This window comes from Scleropages formosus, chromosome 1 (assembly GCF_900964775.1).
Source record: "Scleropages formosus chromosome 1, fSclFor1.1, whole genome shotgun sequence".
NCBI lineage: Eukaryota > Metazoa > Chordata > Actinopteri > Osteoglossiformes > Osteoglossidae > Scleropages > Scleropages formosus.
In genome coordinates this window covers 39453384-39472906 of record NC_041806.1, presented here as the reverse complement: position 1 = coordinate 39472906, position 19523 = coordinate 39453384, and the positions used below count along the sequence as shown (strand labels likewise).

Genomic DNA, 19523 nt, shown 5'->3' with positions numbered 1-19523 from the left:
CCCAGGACAAGCGGGTCAGAAAGTGTGTGTGTGTGTGCGCGTGTGTATCTTTGGAACAGCGAGAATTCGTAACAGCGAGAAGTTCCTAAAGTTCATAAAAGGGACCATTCAGTATCGCGCGGTTTGGTGAGAACGCTGAATTTATGCTGCGACACCCGATTTGACCACTAGGTGGCAGTATTGCAATGCTGCGCATTCAGAACACGTCGCCGCACCATCATGAATTGTTTACTAAACGCTGCATAGCCAGTCGTGGCGTGTTCTTCCAGTATCATATCAATCCGCTTGAACTGTATCGAAGTGGAAGTGCAATCAGCGGAATAATATCGAAATGAGTATGAGAAATGAAATAGTGCTGTATCCAGGCATGAAAATGTATGACTCCATTTGTACAAGTAAGGTTATTTGTATATCTACTTACAGCAGTTAATAATAGATGCAACAAAAACTACTTCACTGCATGTTATCAGGAACCTAACACACTAGGATCTCATATAAGGTCATTCCGACACACTGACGGAATCAAACAGAGCTCTCCAGAAGGGTTCCCTTTTTGTGCACGCACACAAGCTCTTCAACACACATGAGGTAAGATAAGAGCCAGTGGCATCCTTTTACATCACGTTGCCAGGCAACCAAGTTGCTATGGGAACCTCGCCTCACCCTCAGTTCTCTCTTCTTGCTGACATCTCTCTTTGTCTCTGAGTCTGTGTCAGCTGGGTCATGATGACTAACATGCTATGCTTTTTCCGTAGCCCTTGTCAGGTTTGGAACGTTGTCCTGTATTGCACCGTTAACAAATGACTGACTAATCCCATAATCCCGCAATAAATGTTTACAAGAGCAGAGCTGCCCTTTCACTTACAGCAACACCTCTCTTTAACTTATAGCCACTGGCTGCAATATCACTCATCAATTTCAGAGCAATAACATGGAAAAGCTCTTGCACCTACCTCTGACGGACGTGTAAACTGGAAAGATTTAGGTGCTCTTACTTCATATAAAAGGATACTGTAATTAACGTGAAATAGGGAAAGCTAACGCTACGTCCTTCCATCACTCCCCTTGCATTTATACATTCTACTGATGTTTTTTCCAAAGCAACTTACACTCCCCCCCCCCATTTATAAAAGCAGGTGTTTCTGCTGGAGCAATTAAAGGTAAATACTTCACTCAAGGGTATACCAGAAGTGTTGGGGGTGGGATTTCAATTAACATGTGTCAGGGTTCTGGTTCCTATACTTAACCGCTACCCACTGCTTTCTACAGCAGATGAGATGATAGTAAGATATGCTGTTAAATTTACTGGCAAAGTTATTTCTTTGCAAAGTTTAATCCTAAATTACAGATGAAGATAAATTTTAAGACATTTTAACACCTCTGTAATGGACAAAGTGGCATTGCTGGAGCACAAATAAAGATTAGAGCATGATGAGACATGTTAATTCTGCAGAATAAAATGGACACTGGCAATTACAAACGAAGAAAAGACAATGTGCAATCATTTTAGTAATCAATGTTTAAAAAGAAAGTTAACATAATGGCACAATTTTATTATTATTTATGTAATTATTAATTTCACAATATTGACAGAGAAGCAACATGCAATGCTAGGTGTGTGTGCTAAGATACTTACAATGAGGTACCCCTTTATAGAACTGGATATGACATCATGCTGAAGTACAAGGAAATCATGAACCGTGCCAGTCCACAGAAGTCTCCACTCAATTTGCATATGTTTAAACAAAGGGTATGGATGAACGGGGGTGCGGCGGTGCAGCGGGTTTGACCAGGTCCTGCGCTCTGGCGGGTCTGGGGTTCAAGTCCTGCTTGGGGATGCCTTGTGATAGACTGGCATCCCATCCTGGGTGTGTTCCCTCCCCTTCCAGCCCTACGCCCTGTGTTGCTGGGTTAGGCTCTGGTGTGCCGCTACCCCCCTTGTGACAAGTGGTGTCAGTCTGTGTGTGTGTGGATGACTTTGCTTTGGAAAAAAGCAATTCTGCTGGTAATGTGTAGATCAAATTCTGTCCATGAAACAAAACATCACGAAACTGGTCCTATATTATAATGCTGAGCCCATGGACAGACTGGCAGTGGGGCTGAAGCCACAAGCTCAGCATCTCCTTCTGCCCTCCGTTGCTTGCAGTCCAAACTTCACCTTGAGTTCCTATCCTCAGCTACATGCATTGACTATATATCAATAATGAATGCAAAAATGTGATCTTTACTAAGCTCTGTCATATTGAGCCAACTGGTTTGTGTACCTCCAAATTCAGAGGCCTGTGCAGTGCAATTCCTTACCTGGACCTGGCCTATCAGCTTGGGGCTCTTTCAGGACCTTAAAGCTTACTGCTGAAATGGTAAATTTGGCCAATTATCAGTACAGTTGTTGTCAAGGTCAGCACCAGGTACCCTGGGAAATAGGAGACCACCTAGAGCTACAGAAAAAAAACAGGAATCCCTGATTTTCTTTCCCAGTTGTGTTTGTAAATTGAGGATCCAGTGTAGTCCAGTTATTCAAACTTTCAATATAGTAGCTCAGAAATGAATTGACTGTAAGACAGCATATTTTTCTAGTGACTACACATTCAAAAGCAATTTCTTCTTGATACATATTACCTAAATATGTATTATTTCTTTAGTTTGGGAAAAACTATTTGTCAGATCATTCACATTAATGGACCTCATCTACATGGACTATTCAGGGGCTAATGTCAATATTGCAAGCACTGTTGAATAACTGCATAATAGAAGAAATATGCTGAGGTACTTATACGTTAAAATAACACTTGTACAAATCCTAAAACTGTTACAACTAAGACCACAGCCATACTTGCAAAGGTATTAAGTGTGAATGACTCATGAAGTCTGGCACAGCTTTCTACTCTCAAGTCACACTCCAGTAAAAGTTGGTGACAGTGGTAAAGCTGATTCAATGATGAACGTGCATTTTAAAATTCTGACAGTCTAAAACCGCTTGTCCCACGCAGGGTTGCAGTGAACCGGAGCCTAACCCGGGTACAAGGCTGGAGGGGGATGCACCCAGGACGGGACACCAGTCCGCCTCAAGGCACCCCAGGCAGGACTCACACCCCAGACCCTGCACACAACGGGACCCGGCCAAACCCGCTGCGCCACCACACCCCCCTAAATTGTGACACTATGCAGTAAAATTCTTAGTTTATCACTTAAAGAACTCCTGTCATACCCTTTGTTCTTACATAAAGCAGAGTATATTTATTACTCCTTTCTGATTTCCATGCATGTCCACATGTCTATTCACAATATGGAGTATTTCCAGCAGACTGCTCTGTGACTCCATCATGCTGAGTCGATATTAATCATGGCTGGAATTACTCCTCAGTGGGTTCCCAGGTCCACTTGAGGCACAAACATTAGGACAGGAGTACATCAAGAAACTGATATAGAGATACAAAAGCTTTACAAAGAATCAGATTTTTTACAAGCATAATGAATTTAATCTATAAGTTAAACATTTTAAGAATAACATGCAAGCAAATAAAACAGGACTGTTTAAGGGGTTGGAAGAGAGGAGGTGGTAGGTGATAAGATGGAGGTGGAATATTTCAAATATGGAAAACCTTTTCATTTAAATACAAAAAATGTTTATATTTCCAGTCATTGAGTGTGAACAGATGAACGTGTGAGTGGGAAGTATGTGGAGGTGGGACTGGAGTTCTGCTGGTAAGACTGTGGGAAGTGTGCGGGCAGGTGGGCTGTAGCAAGAAGGGTGGTAAAGTTTGTGTATATATGTATTTGCTTGGGGGGTCAGGGTGTTGCACAATGTGTTGACCTTGCTGATAGACCAGGATCAGTTGCACATTGTTTCCTGTGCAAAGAGGAGATACCAGTGACTTGGCTCCCTGCATCATCTTGAACACAGCTCACACACTCAAGACAGCCAAAGTCACATTAGCTGTGTTGCGACAGGGTTGAGGGATGCGAGTGGCTTCCTGCTTCAGAGTCTCCTCTTCCCAAAAAAAAAAAAAAAAAAAAAAAAAAAAAAAAAAAAAAAAAAAAAAAAAAAAGTTTAGGAAGAAAACACAAATACAGTGGTATGAAAGAGCGCATACATGCCCCTTTGGCTGTTTAGTCATTTTTAAGGACATTTGGATGTCTGAGCCTTCTTTAAATTGCAACGCTGTTAAAGTTGCCCCCCTTAGTAGACCTTTTTACTTTAGTCAAAATTCAGAAGTGCACCTTCATAAGTGAGAAAGTAAGGATATGTCTAGCTTTATTGCTGCCTATGGTGCACAAAAACAAAGTGCAAATGGTTTACTGGTAAGATGGTCTACAGTTCAGTTTTATAGCAGAAGAGGAAAAGCCTACATTGGAGGTCCCCCTTTTGCAAAGTTATCAGAATCACTTTCTATATTAACCAGATTAATTATCTCTAACTAATCTGCCAAAATGGTTTTAAGGTTTGATTCTTATGTGAGGATTGAGTCAAAAGGTAGAATTTAGTAACAAATTCAGATGCCCTGTCTAGTGCAAGTTGAATGCTGCCTTTGACCAGAACCACCATCTACCAACTCTTAGGGAGGAGTATTATGGGGGGCTGCTTTGCTACTGCAGTGGTTAAGTAAAGTATGAGTGCTGCAGGGGACCCTCATTACTCTGCCTCTAGAGGTAGAGACCAGCACCCTCCTTTAGTAACATTAAAGATAGTGTAATAACAAATATTACAGAAAATATTCCTCAATCTAGGTGATAAGTGTCTCAGTTGTATAATTACTAGAAACCCTAGAAGACCAGCTCCTGCACCACTGAACATTACCTTTAATTTTTTTTTTTAGGCTTGAAAGGCAGCATGAATACAGGTCTCACTTTCTCCAGTCAACATTAATCTCACAATTCTGTTAGACATGTCACACTGACCACTAAAGATAAGGGGAAGGAAATACTGTGGTGAAAGTAACCCACACACAAGAATTGGTCACATTACCTTGAGCTCTAGGGAGGAGAGAGAAGAAAAAAAATTAGCCCAAAAGCACATTTAATAGAGCTACTCCAAAACTAAGTGTACAGCGATACAAATGCAAGGCAGATAATGGCAAACATCTCCTTTGAGACCAAACCCTGACTACACCCACAACAGGAGGTTAGTGCTCATTGTGTATCACATGCTTTATGAAAAAGGACCAGCTAGATTCCTTGTAGCAATCCTTGACTTTGGGATGAACATTTCAAATGAGTTCACACAACTGTTTGACTTTCAAAAGTATATTAGTGTGCTGCAGACAAGTTACATGAAGGTTGTTCTAGAGCCATTTTGTTTGGCAAAATCCCTTAGCATCCTTCTTAGCTAATGCTCTACACATTAGCAATGTAGCTTCAGTGTAAAATCAGTCCTGTTCTATTACCTCCATTTGGGAGGGGAACTACAAGGAAATATGGTTCATGCTGCACAACACTGACAAAACCATTGCAACAAGGGCCCAACCAAGTCATTATACACAGTGATATGACAGGGTTTGCATAAAGGGGATGTTTACCTTTTCACAGTTAATCTTCAATGTTTGAGTCAAAGCATTTTGACTAGGATGAATGCTTTCTGATGGTTGAGTGGATAATTCATAAACACTGGAAGCAGTAAGACATGTTTGGAACTGAGTGTTACACATCTGAAAATTAAACCTGGAGCAAGTCAGATGACTACATTTAGCCTTAAAATGGCCATTTTACCCTCCCAAAGTTCTCCTAGGTTTCAGTAGTTCACAAAATTCCCTTTGGGAGCTGCAGTCATTGAGATGCAAGTACCATTATGCCGTTTAGACAACCTTATCCATATGGCTACTGGTAAAGCTGGCCTACAAGAGACTCAAAATGGCAAGTCTGCAAAGAATGTGTGCAGCCTTAAGTTATCCATCTTTCCTCCACCTTGATCCTATCAATAGTTAGGTTAAAGGACTGTAGTGACTAGAGCTGACAAGGCATCTCCCAGCTTCAGACCTTCCCACCACCATGGACACTACACAAATCAAATAAATGAGTCCTTGTGACATTTCTGAAGACTTAAGCACTAGTCATGAGACCATGTCAATTCACCATGGCTGCTGTAGTGTCAGACTTATACTCCCCGTTCTATTGATCCAGAGTTGAGGTACAAGTCGTGCATGTTTGAGAAAGCATGAGCACCACATTTGTTTAGGTTCCACCTAAAGTCATTCAAGGTTGGCTGGTTGGAACAGGTTGCACAGTCTTGTTTTCAGTCTTTTCCTCCTTGTCATCACTGACAAGAAGTTCCTCAGGGGGCCAGCGCAGCTCCCCACTTTCCACCTCATCCTCTGTGGGTTCTACAACAATGCAGGGCAGATGGTCTTTCAACTTGCAGTAGCATTCAAAGTCTGTTGGGTCTGGGAAAATCTGTAGCACAAGAAGCAATTCATGGGGATAAGAGCATGTCATCAAGTTGCCACTTCCTTCCTATACCCAGGTTTTGGGTTTTCAATGAAAAACTGAAGAGCTATAAAGCATGCTAATGAGACTAAGGGTGCATTTGGAAAAAGCATGTTGAGAAGTGTGGAAATTGGGTATCCAGACTATTCAGGCAAATGACATGCTGATGTCAGTCTTAACTGAGCAAGTGTTGAAGTAGCAAGGTCATTGTAGTTCAGCAATTTTTAAATTTGAGCATCACAATCAGATGCTAGAACAGCCACACTGACCAAACCGGACCATGAAAGTTTGGAACTATAGTCCTAAAATAGTTCTGGGATTTAAAAAGCTCAAAGCAGCTTTGTAGTTTAGCTGTGAGGGGGTAGAGGCAAACAGCTGGAGCTGAAGTAGCCATCTGGCTGACTGCCCTGCTGACCCTTGCAGTAATCTGCAGATACTGGATGCCATAGACAATGTCTTGTTGGTTCTTGGCACTCCAAGAGGCAGAACATTGATGTTGAGATTTTCATTTTTTCAAGAAAATGAACCACATGTAATGTAGGAGGAATTCATTTTTTGGAGGGAACAAACCCACTTCAAAACATGGTACAGTATGCCCCCTACACCAGTCACCCCACAATTCTGGGTGGGGGGGGGGGGGAGACCAGAAGTTAACATGTTAGAGAAGGCCCAACCACTGATGCTCACTGCCTTCAAGAGTGAGAAACAGGTTGGGGAAACTCAAGGACAAACACCTGGCTGGACATGAAGTCCTCAGGGTACACATTTATAAAAGACAGTAGCCCCCACAACACAAAACTGATGGTACAGGGTAGACCCAATTTGAGGTTAAAGCGCACACACACACACACACACACACACACACACACGACAGGAACCATTTCCCACAATAGTGTATAAACAGTTCCAAAGTCTGAAACTATACACAGGAGAACTGGCAAGAATTCCTTTTAGAAATTAAAAGGATCACAGACCTGGCATGTAGCCATGAGACAAAAGGGGGCAGAACAGTCAGCCTCCTGAGGACAGGACAAGACTGCCATCTCCATTGTCCTCCATGTTCTTAAGAGATAAGATCTTGTATACCCTGGCAGCAGAGTTGGTCAGTGCAATGAAGCTTCTAACAAGCACTTCAAAGCCTGGCATGTTAATTAAAATTAAAAGATTGGAGTATCCATTTGTTTAATTTGAAGACAAATATGGGAAGCCAAGGAAGTCTTGAATAGCTGACTTGGACAAAGCCTTTATCTCACAGCTCCTGTTATTGCTGTCTGTAGGCAAGTTGTTGGATAAAACTCATGTATGCAAAGCAGTGCAACAGGTATAAACATAAGAATGATGAAGTTGGTGTTTTAAAATGAATGTACCCCCTATAATTACATATTTTTTGTATTGTGTATTATAACATCTCATTTAGTTAAGTAGCTCAAGTTTGTCATTTTAAAAGCAGTAAATTGGAGTGAAGTCTGATCCCTCCTAGCACAAAAAGGAGGGCATTCTCAACTCAAATGACCTGCATGCAATTCATTATGTCTTCAGTTCAAAGTACTACCATAATCTGATTTTGTGCTCTCAAATTATGTGTACGAGACCATTTAAAATCTATTCCATGTCACTGAGATTCAGTTATGCTCATGTTTGAAATACAATTCAACCATTTCTAGAAAATGCAGACTTTCTGCACTTTACTAGTTTGTAGTATTTAAGGTTCATACTGCAAAGTCACTGTAGTACATGTCACTTAGATGTACAAGATGAACACCCTAGAATGTTAGTCTGATTTCATACTGCTGGTCTATGAAAGGCAAACCAGATCCAGAACTGAAACTCAGCCCAATTCAATGTTTATAAAGGGGAAGTACCTGATAGGAGTGCTGGTCTTGGCTGGTGCTGAGGCACATGTCTTCCATGGGGCTGCTGGTCACCACTTCATTCATTTCTTGAGTACCTAGAAAGCAATCCATAAGCCCAAATCAAATTGATCAATTCTTATAAGCTTGGTGTAGAGGATGTTAGAAAGCTGTCTTCAGGAAAGGAAGACCTTCCATGTGGAAGGAATTACAGACATAGCCAGCTGGTCTTAAAACCTAGTCCTGAAGTTTTGCTAGCCTTTTGAGGAATAGTCATCACTGGAGTAATCCCCAGCAATACTGTCACTGTCTGCTTTCTAGTGGAAAGGTTGTTTAGCATAAGTCATTTTCAATATTCTAAGTTAAAAATGAGAAATTAGTCATTCCAAATACCTGCCAAGCAAGCAGCACAATTAAAACAGCTGCTGGTACTTGTTGCACCCAAGATTGATTTCACACCTCTGTTCATGTGAGCTTCCTCTGCATGCAATTCCTCCCCTCTGAAGATACAGAATTCAAGTGACTGAATTGCCAGCGAGTTACTCTTTGGGTGCATATTGCAGTATTCTACTGGTAAACAAGTTATTGTAGGAAGTTTAGCATGGGGTCTATCTAGCAATGCTAGATAGCTCAGAATGGCATCCACTAAATGCCACAGTACTTCCTGCATGTCACTTTGGAGAAAAGCTCTAATGACCTATATTCAATGTATAGCTGAGTGACCCATTGCAAGTTGTGTAAATCACCTTGATTAAGGTGTGTGGGCTACTAACCCTACATAGTATCCACTAAGTTGCTTTGGAGAAAGGTCTGCTAAGTGACTAAATGTCAACAATGTATTCAGGAAAGCAGAACTTTACTCCTGTTCCTTGATAATATTACCTCAATGTAGGGAGTTCCCAATTTGCTAAATCCCCATTGTTTAAAGGGTTACAATGTAGGTTCTGGTTTACTACAATAAACTAGTCATACAGAGCAAGTCATTAAACTGCTGTGGCATAATTTCTTTTGAATACAAGAAAAGGAAACCCCAGCTTTATACTGAGGTTTGTGTGCTACCCATCTCAGTGCCATATTGCACTATGGCCAGCTGATTTTGTCTCAACTCACAACTACCTCTGTTGCACATCCTGAACTTCCTTCTCTGACTAGACTGTTTAATGCTCTTATGGCTATCTGGATTTTGACAGCTAACCAAGCTTAGGAGGAATGTTAACATCCAGCCTATGACTCAAGCCATTCCACAAGGACAAAATGAGTGAGCAAGGAATCACACTGCATGCTAGCGCAAAAAAAAAAAAAAAAAAAAACGCAGCAGTCCCCCCCCCCACCTAACAAAAATTTGAGGAATGATAGCAGTTAACTTTATGATCTAATAGACTAAATTAAGTCATTGACAAATTTGACAAGACTTGAGGGAAGAAAATGGCCAACAGCATTTCCCATCTTCATATAAAGAGACGGAATACATACATAAAAAGATCATTGTCAAGATAAGGAAGCACTTTACCATAATGGGGGGGACCCTAGCACTCCAGAAGCTATTCATCCTCAAAAGGGCACTGCTGCATTTAACAGAATTGCCTTTTCATATTCCCCTAGAACTATGAAAATTCCAAAACTGTTCTGAAGGGGGAGAATTTCTCAAAGCAACTGATTGTTGCATCTAGGTAATATTACCTAGATGCAACTGCTTCATCACCCCTAACCCTTTAGGCAATATTAACATCTTGGTTTAGACTTTGTGCAACATGGTACTGCCTGCAGGTCCAAAATGATGCTTGTTGGGCCTCTACACAAACTTCTCCAGTAAGAAATGGAGAATTGCCAAGACATGGCCAGCTATCAGCCAAGCCTCCCAGTTGGCTATGGCTTCAGCCCTTGTGGCATTTGACTGGCACAACTGTACATGGTACAATCTAATCCCAACAGTCCCTTTACAAGAACACACCCTCTACTAGGTTGACTTATCTGCCAAGCTGCTTTCTTCATGTTCACCTGGGGCCGGACCAAAGCTCACCCAGATGTCAACTAATCTCCCACTGGAGTGACAGAAGCCAATTTTGTTTTAGTACAGCTAAATTCATATTATGTAGGTCAGAACCCTATATAATAGGAATGAATTTAGACAAAAGCTGTTGACAAAGAGGCAGATGTAACACCAACATAATGTCGGCATGCCACTGGTTTCCCCCCCCCCCCCCATTTGAGAAGTGGAATTAAGCATCAAATCCAGGCACTTCTAGAATGTTTGACTTGACATTTGTCCATACAGCTACAGATCACATATACAGCTTCTTGTTGCCTATACACAATAAATGGTCAGGCAAACCTAGCAAGTATTCCAGCTGCCAAGAAAAAGGTTGGCATAGAGGCTTCTAACTGCATGTAAAGGAGGTCATGATTTTAAGCCTATGACCAGAGTAAAAAGCTTTCACTTCAGCTAATAATTAATCTTACATAGACCAGAAGGGTTAGAGTAACATTACATTTAGCAGAGTAAACCCCTGATTAGCAATCTAACAGTAATTTAGGCATGCTAACTAATTAGTTTCCAGAAAGGGCTTGATCAATTTAGATCTTTCAAAGCATCTCTTGGCCCATCCTGGCTAGTAGGAACCTCTGACAAAGCAGAACCACACATGTTGAAGGAAAAAAGTTCCAACACCACTTTAGTCCAACAGCAGAACTGTATATAAAGGTTCATGGCCTAGGCAGGTACTGCTGTGGGCACTTACAGGGAAAACTGCCCACTTTACTAGTTCCCAAAACCCAGGCCTCAACTAGTGACCCTCCAGCCAATCTATGTATTTTTTTGGATAATTAAACACAGCTGAGCAGATCATGGATTGAATGAGCAATTGATGATAAGACTAGTGTGGTCAGCAGCTGAGTCCCAAAGACTGACTTGGAAAGTATTTCTTCACTTGAATGCTCTACTGTAGACATAATAGTGATATGACTAGACAGACCTACTCCTGAAGCTGGTGAATTTCAAAATGGCTAATGATGATGAAACAGGAGAACATATAGATTTCAATATTAATGAAAGCATTTAGAAATTAACTTGAAAGGGAGCAAAAGACAGTGAGTATTACAGCACTGGCTACAACAAAAAAAAAAAAAAAAAAAAAAAAAAACCCCCACCACACACACACACACACACACACACACACACACACACACAGCCATTACATGATGATGAAGGTTGAAACTGCAGCATTGATTCACTTAAACATTAGCCAAGACCATGTTGCATTACACACAATTCCAGACATTAAAAGGAAAGCAAAGTGTTTTAATATTCCAATTTTAAAATTGGTAAAATTTAAATAGCCTTTCCCCCCCCCAGTATAATAGAAGTATATAATGTCACAGCAGCAACACATGCAGGCAGTTATCAACCAGTAGAAATTGATGCGCATGATTAAAAACATACAACATAATAAAGAAAGGTACAAAATTAGAACAGCACATTTTACCTAACAATTAATACGTACATTTAACCCTTTACTTAGGATAGCTTTCAAAACTCACCTCTCCTAAACTCGAACTCTGGCAAGGGGTTGACAATAGTAACACAGATGAGTGGAAGACACCGTTGTAGACTGATTAAACAGACCAACAACCAGTAATTCCGTCACAGCCCCCTACCAAAAAATTTACCCCTCTTTCTGAAGGCGGCTGCTGCCTGTACGCAACTCCGACCGTTTATAATAATGGGTGGGTTCTACTGCGTCAGCTGCATCAATGAGAGCCAATCGATGACGAGCAGTTGCTGGCGCCTAATCACTGACAGCCAATCACTGGCCAGATAATCGTAACCTACAAGACATAGTTTTCATTCACAAAATGGAGAGCCGGGGCTGCGGTAGAAGCCCCGCTAAACACGTCCCAACATGCAAAACAGAATATTAATCCAAGTCAGATCACATTTAAAGATAAGACGACACAGACAGAACGGCATTGTAAACTATCATTCCTATTTATTTAGCTGACACCTTTGCCCTAAATCTCAAAGGCTTTGAGATTTAGATATTGGCGCTATGACTACAGTCATACGTTCTCGTAATTCAATTGTATCGACACTGTAATTTAAGACTTTAATTCTTCTTTTACTACCTGATGTCAGCAGCTGACATGACAGAGAAAGTGTATATAAGGTAATATGTATGGAAGGATCGTTGTTAAGATCATTGCCAAGTGCTTATAAAAATTTCATAGTTCTGATCTCACGGACTGGAATCAGTGCAACCTTGAAAAAGTTCTTGAAAAACGCCGTCTTCAATGCACGTTGTGAACAATAGTCACTGGCGCCACCACCTGTAGAAAAGAGGTACTACATTTTTGTTTTACAAACCTTCACTAAGCGGAAGGTAACGTTGGTAAACAAATATTTTTGCGGAACACATACAATCCTATATACATGTAACGATTAAAAAAAGAAATTTAATTTTAAAAGATTCACAGATAGTACTCATAATCTCCATTGATCAAGAGTTTTTTTTTGTACTGGAACAATTGTCTTTTTTAAGTAACTTCTGTTAGTGTTTCAGGTGTAAATTGGGTGCAAACCTATAGGATTGTATCTCTCAGCTATAGCTGCTATTTTCTGAGGCAGCCCTAGATCAAATAAATAAATATGATAAATCTGTTAAATTCAGATTTATCAATTCAAATTGGTTTGTTCAATTGTCTGATTCTTTTCTTCAAATCAACATGCACTGTTAGCTTTCTATGCGTGGGCAACACTTTTATGGGACAAAGTGGACAGAAGGTGAAAGCAAAGCAAAACACAAGTGTCCTACATCTCTGCGAACTGCTGTAGAAGAGCTGGAAAATCATGCTGGTTTATATTCTGATCAAACAGTGAAATGCCTTGAAAAAAAATGGCTTTTGGAATTTGTACTCAAACTTTTGACTGGTACTGCATTATTTCAGTATTTATACAAGTACTATAAGTACTATATTTAAACAGATTTTACAATTTTTGTTTTCAGTGAGACAAGTTGTTCTCATTGGGAGCAGTATGTTCACATGCTATGGAAGAAAATCTCAGTTTTCCACTTAAGAGTACCTGATTTGCCATCCACTGGGATTGCCCATCTATCAACCTTAGAACAAACTATTTATATTTGTTCAAAGCAATAAATATGAATTATATCAATAAAGGCCCTCTCAATAATTACCATGTGAACCTCATATTCAGAAATACATCTAGCTTGGAATCAGAAACACATTATAAACACACACACACAAATTGTCTGAAAGCACTTGTCCCAAGCGGGGTCGCGGTAACCCAGAGCCTAACCCGGCAACGCAGGGCGCAAGGTTGGAGGGGGAGGGGACACACCCGGGACGGGATGCCAGTCCATCCCAAGGCGCCCCAAGCAGGACTCGCACCCCCTTTCATGTTATGAAGACTGAAAAAATATTTGTAATTCTGACATTACAATACAGAGGCAATATTTTTCATTGTGTACATATATTTTATTTTATTCTATATAATACATAACGTGATTAATTAAGCATGTGAAAACTTCTACCAAGCAAGATTTTTCAAAATAACCTGAAACATCTCGTAAAGGCATTGGTACATTTGGAGACTGGACCATCTGTATGAAACTGAACCCTTTTGTTGGGGTGCATAAAGTGATGTCCTTCCTATTTGCATTTTCCTTTGAGGTTGAGTATTCTTAGTCTCATCACAGGGTGGGGGAGAAGCACTGGAGTGAAACAGTCCCTGGACTGATACTTTTGAGAGAGCAGCAGTGGAAAGATGTACAGAACTGGAGGAACTGAAAACTGACCCCCCAGTCTTAGCCCCAACATTCAACTCTCAGAGCCACACCATCTTGCACCTGTTTCCAAGGCCACCTGCTGGGACAATATGCACATATTAAAAAGTGAACTTTTACTGTTATCTTCCTATACTCTAGAAAGGGGCAAATTGTCTTTGTTTTTTCATAAACCTTCCTATTGCTATTCAAATTCATTTAGGAATAAACCTTAGTATTATATTGTATTTTAATGAAACGATTTATTTGATTCATTGAATCAAGGTACAAGATTAGAGCAGCACACATACACATTTCATACACATTTTTAAATTTACATGTTTAAAACAATAATAAATAAATAACCACTGTTATTACTATCCTTGTTGTTGATTTGTTACTATACTTTTTCTCTTCTATAATTCATTACCCATTCATACCGCCAGGTAATTTTTACTTGAGCAATTCACGGTAAGAACCTCGCTCAGGTGCACTACAGTTGGAGCGGTGATACAAACCTTCGCCAGTACACATCATGATTTATCGGATGAGCATTGCACGGGCGAACGCCTTGTGAGCTCAAGTGGACGTGGCATTATTGTAGCTGATCTCCATTCCGGTTGCTGAGGAAAGGAGCAGGGCCATCCTACACCTTATAAATAATCTGCGTCACTGTGTTTGTGTCAATAAGACTTTGCTCTCTGCTTAGTCACCATGGTCCACATGGCTCTACTTACCGCTGTTTTGCTGATGGCTCTCTCTGGTAAAGACTATTATCCCAGACTGATTGTGGTTTGGCAGTTGCACAGCAGTCTGGGGATATCTGTAATACTTAAATATGCAGGAGTGTGTGCAGTTCTCCTGTTCTCACACTACAGTTTGTCAAGATCTGTTAAAATGTGTGAGTGCATTAGGGGGCTTGTTATAAGGCGTGATGTCTGTTATGTCTCTGTAGGTTTTGAAGCTGTAGTTGTGCTGACCCAGGAGAAGTTCATGTCTGTGTCCCTTGGGCAAACTGTTAGAATATCCTGCATATTGAGCAAGAACAACTGGCACATGTCTTGGTATCAGAAGAAGCCTGGAAAGACTCCTCAATTTTTGATATTTAGTTCAACTCGAGCAACTGGACTGCCGTCTAGGTTCACATACTAACGTTCTGACTGTAGTTTTCATTTCCTTGGACATGTTTAGAAGCATTATCCCGAACCAAGATTGCTCTTTGTTCTTAAAGAACAGTAATAAATAATTATCTAAAGAGAAATTTTTATTTTTTTTTTGGTGGCGCAGTGGCGCAGTGGGTTGGATCGGGTCCTGCTCTCCGGTGGGTCTGGGGTTTAAGTCCCCCTTGGGGTGCCTTGCGATGGACTGGTGTCCCATCCTGGGTGTGTCCCCTCCCCCTCCAGCCCTATGCCCTGAGTTGCTGGGTTGGGCTTTGGCTCCCTGCGACCCTGTATGGGACAAGCGGTTCAGAAAGTGTGTGCGTGTGTGTGAAAATTTTTGAACTTTAGCTAAAGAAGCCTTAATTTAATATAGCATGTTATCTGTGTAATTTCAGTTGATCTACATGGTAGGGTAGAGGTGATGAAAAGTGGACTGAAACGGACAATATTGAAATTATGTCAAAAAAATTCAGTCAAAAAAAAGAGAACTGAAACTATTGCTCTCACCTCTGATTTTACCCCTCCATGCCTGGTTCTAAAAAAAAATGCTTTCACACTACAAACACATCTGCACACCTTCCATAACCCACAAATTTTCACCCATCTGTTCATTGGGTTATGATGCTGTACACACACACACACACACACACACACATTTTCAGAACCGCTTGTCCCATACGGGGTCACGGGGAACCGGAGCCTACCCAGTAACACAGGGCGTAAGGCCGGAGGGGGAAGGGACACACCCAGGACGGGACGCCAGTCCATCGCAAGGCACCCCAAGCGGGACTCGAACCCCAGACCCACCGGAGAGCAGGACTGTGATCCAACCCACTGCGCCACCGCACCCCCAAGCTTGCAGCACCTGGTATTCCCAGGCGGTCTCCCATCCAAGTACTAACCAGGCCCGACCCTGCTTGGCTTCTGAGATCGGACGAGGTCGGGCGTGTTCAGGGTGGTATGGCCGTAAGCATGCTGTACGCAAAGAAATCTTAATTAATAACTTTATAGAGATTGTTCATACCGAAATGGTTTGACCATTACCTTGAATTTCTTGAAACCATCTCTCCAACATGCTAAACAATGTTGTTCACCTTCAACTTTAACACACACACACACACACACATTTTCAGAACCGCTCGTCCCTTACAGGGACGCAGGGAACCGGAGCCAACCCGGCAACACAGGGCGTAAGGGGACACACCCAGGACAGGACGCCAGTCCGCCGCAAGGCACCCCAAGCGGGACTTGAACCCCAGACCCACCGAAGAGCAGGACTGCAGTCCAACCCACTGCGCCACCGCACCCCCCCAACTTTAACAAATAAAATTAATTAATCAAATCTACTTCAGGTTCTGTGCATTTCAAATATACTGACATTACATAATAGAGAGACACAAATGACCCTTTCAGTTAGGCCTCTTTGTATCATTAAGTCATCCATTCGTTATCAATAACTCACTCACACACTCAGTCCCTTTCATTAACTGCTTTTCCAAGTCAGGATTGCGGCAGTCCGGAGCCTGTCTCAGAAACACTGGGCATGAGGACCGCTTTTCCAAGACAAGGTCATGGTTACAACCACCTAAGTGAGAAGCACGAGTTATAAAATATGGTGCAATCTGGACACTTGGTATTCAGTAACAAATATTTATTTTTATCTGTCCAACAAGCACATTAATAACTGAATAATTAAATGATGAGCCCTAGCATATTCTGTGCACCTGGCAGTGTTATTTACTGTTGGTAACTACTTGTTCAAGTCAGGGTTACGGTGGTGCAGAGCCCGTCCCAGAACTACACAGCACAAGGCTGGTGAAGGGTACCCTCAAACAGGATGGCAGTGCATCACAGGACAGACACTTGCACACTGAAATGCTGCTGGCAATTTAGATCCACCAATTCTTGGGCTTTAGGAGGAAAAGAGAGTACCCAGAAGAAAACCACATGAACATGGGAAAACATGCAAACTCCACATAGACCGATCCAGATTCAAAACTTCAAAATCAGCGGCGCCCACTCTGCACCACCATACTTGCTCATGTCACAGGATACATAATATTAATTGAATATTTTACATGACTGTATTTTAGTAATTAGCTACAATCACTACAGTATAGAACAGTGAGGAGTACAGAGTCCTGAGAAGGGAGTCGTTCAGTTGTTGAATGTGTCTAGGTATGGTTCCTTCAAGTTGAAGAGGGTGTGTCCCAGCGGAACTTGATAGACACGAGTGCTGTGGGCCGAGCCTTAAGTGCTTTAAATAAGCAGCAGCCCCTGTGAGCTTCAGAGACTGGAGCAAAGACAAAAGGTGTTCTCAAAAGGGCTACGAGCTACCATTTACCATGAGTCCAGTCACTGCTATTCTACTAATGGCTCTCACTGGTAAGAACTCTAAATATTCACTCAAGCCACTTGTTGAGCAAATATGAGGATTTTTGTATTTTTTTTAAAGTTCACATCTATGTGTTTCTACAGTGTAGATGCCACACTCAGATTACTTATTCTTTTACATCTTAATTGGAACAGAATTACATGGACAAAACTAGTTTTCACTTCTGTTTATTAACACTTACAACCATAACTTTTGACTAACTCCTTTTTTCTTTGCTGTAATTAGTGTAATGATTTTAGTTTTTAAGAAAAATTCTGTCGCCTATAATGTGTCATTTTTTATAAACAAATTTTTCATGTTAGCAGGGTTGGAGGCTCTGGTTTTGACTCAGGAGGAGTCCATGTCTGTGTCACTGGGAGAAAACGTGAAAATGTCCTGCACAGTTAGCAGTGGCAGCTGGACTATATCTTGGTATCAACAGAAGCCTGGAGGCGCTCCTCAGTTCCTCCTGGCGGATTCCACCAGAGCCTCTGGTCTGCCGAGCAGATTCACATATTCCAAATCTGGCAATAATAAATACCTTCACATCAACGGGGTGACGGCAGAGGACACGGCTGTGTACTACTGTGGCTGTGCTGGCTGTGGCTCATACCACAGTGATTCAATGCATTGAGACGCCTCTACAAAAACTAACAGAGGAACTTACCATGATAAGAAGAAGAAACACAACTGGGCCATGTCGACTGAATAAGGCCCCATAAGCCTTAGATGTGTTTTTGACAGAGAATGGGTAATGAAACACCAGCAGTGTAGGAGTTTAGATGTTGGTTTTCTCATGTTTCCCTCTCGCTCTCCATGACTGTTCACTCATGAGAAGATACTCTTTTTGTATTGCCATGAACAGCTGTGAGACACAACCTTCGGAGGAGGAACAAAGCTCACCATTCTAAGTAAGTACTCTATACAAAACTGTATTAAGGTACCACATTTACATTATAATTACCAGATTAAAATAAAAACCACTCTGTGGATACTTAGTTTTGTGAAGTGTATTGAGAAATTAGTTATAATGTTTGCATGTTTTAAAGTTTACTGAACTTTTTTAGCTGTTTAATTAGGTACATGTGGCATTAAGTAGAGTTTAATTGAAATGAGGTTATGTATGTCGGGGAGGTTTTATATAATTTTTTTTTGGCAGGAGGTAAACCACAGTAAATCGGTGTACTCAGTGAAGGAGCCATTTCAAATGTTGGTGAATTTGACAGCTTAGAATGGAAAAAGAGAATCATTTGTATTTTTCACATTATAATCTCAGAAACATGTACAGTGTTGCGTGAAATTCTTTAGGTGTTATTGGTAACATAGAAATTAGTACCTGTTGTAGATCAATACTCAAAAACTGAGTATATTCAGATGTTGTTTATTGTGTCGGGAGAGTCCCCTGCAAAGTTGCACTCACGCTATAGCAATTTTTAAGGCTTAAATCCTTAATGCTATACATCAGAACCAATCTGTGTCCGTCTCAAGTTTCAATGAAAATCAAAAAAGAAAGGAGATGGAAATTCTCAATTTCTCTAAAATTGGCTTTCTATCATAACCAAATTCATAAATGATGTCAGGTTAATTGATTTTGCAAAATAGAAATTTTAACTTATTTTAAAAAGTTTAAAATTCATTATGTACTAATTATTACACACACACACACACACACACACACATTTTCAGAACCGCTTGTCCCTTACGGGGTCACGGGGAACCGGAGCCTACCCGGCAACACAGGGCGTAAGGCCAGAGGGGGAAGGGGACACACCCAGGACGGGACGCCAGTCCGCCGCAAGGCACCCCAAGCGGGACTTGAACCCCAGACCCACCGGAGAGCAGGACTGCGGTCCAACCCACTGCGCCACTGCACCCCCCTAATTATTACATATTATTATAAATTACAAATTATTTGCAATTTTTTTTTTCCCCTCCTGCCAGA

The 19523-nt window shown here is 41.2% G+C and overlaps 1 protein-coding gene and 1 non-coding gene across 5 annotated transcripts; both read right to left on the bottom strand.

The window, feature by feature from the left end:
* Positions 1-4093: 4093 nt before the first annotated feature.
* Positions 4094-14661, bottom strand: LOC108929158 (protein LBH-like). 4 transcript variants are annotated; one of them, XM_018743521.2, is made up of 4 exons: positions 11925-12229; positions 11808-11825; positions 8283-8368; positions 4094-6387 (listed from the first exon to the last, which is right to left on the bottom strand). In XM_018743521.2, the coding sequence occupies exons 3-4, from the start codon at positions 8355-8357 to the stop codon at positions 6190-6192; spliced, it is 273 nt and encodes a 90-aa protein (XP_018599037.1). In that variant the 5' UTR covers positions 8358-8368; positions 11808-11825; positions 11925-12229; the 3' UTR covers positions 4094-6189. The 4 variants fall into 4 exon arrangements, with proteins under 4 accessions (XP_018599037.1, XP_018599038.1, XP_018599035.1 ...); XM_018743522.2 differs by having other exon boundaries at positions 11937-12229; XM_018743519.2 differs by lacking the exons at positions 11808-11825; positions 11925-12229 and adding an exon at positions 14566-14661.
* A 1399-nt stretch (positions 14662-16060) lies between these two features.
* On the bottom strand, positions 16061-16179 carry LOC114912377 (5S ribosomal RNA). Its single transcript, XR_003798234.1, has one exon. It is a non-coding gene; the product is annotated as a 5S ribosomal RNA (ribosomal RNA).
* Between the last annotated feature and the right edge of the window lie 3344 nt (positions 16180-19523).

What these genes read in the sequence shown, in the direction of transcription:
- LOC108929158 (XM_018743519.2), bottom strand. An exon ending in AAGACCAGCACTCCTATCAG is followed by an intron (nt 6,388 to 8,282) that starts GTACTTCCCCTT and finishes CTTGTGCTACAG; the next exon opens with ATTTTCCCAGACCCAACAGA.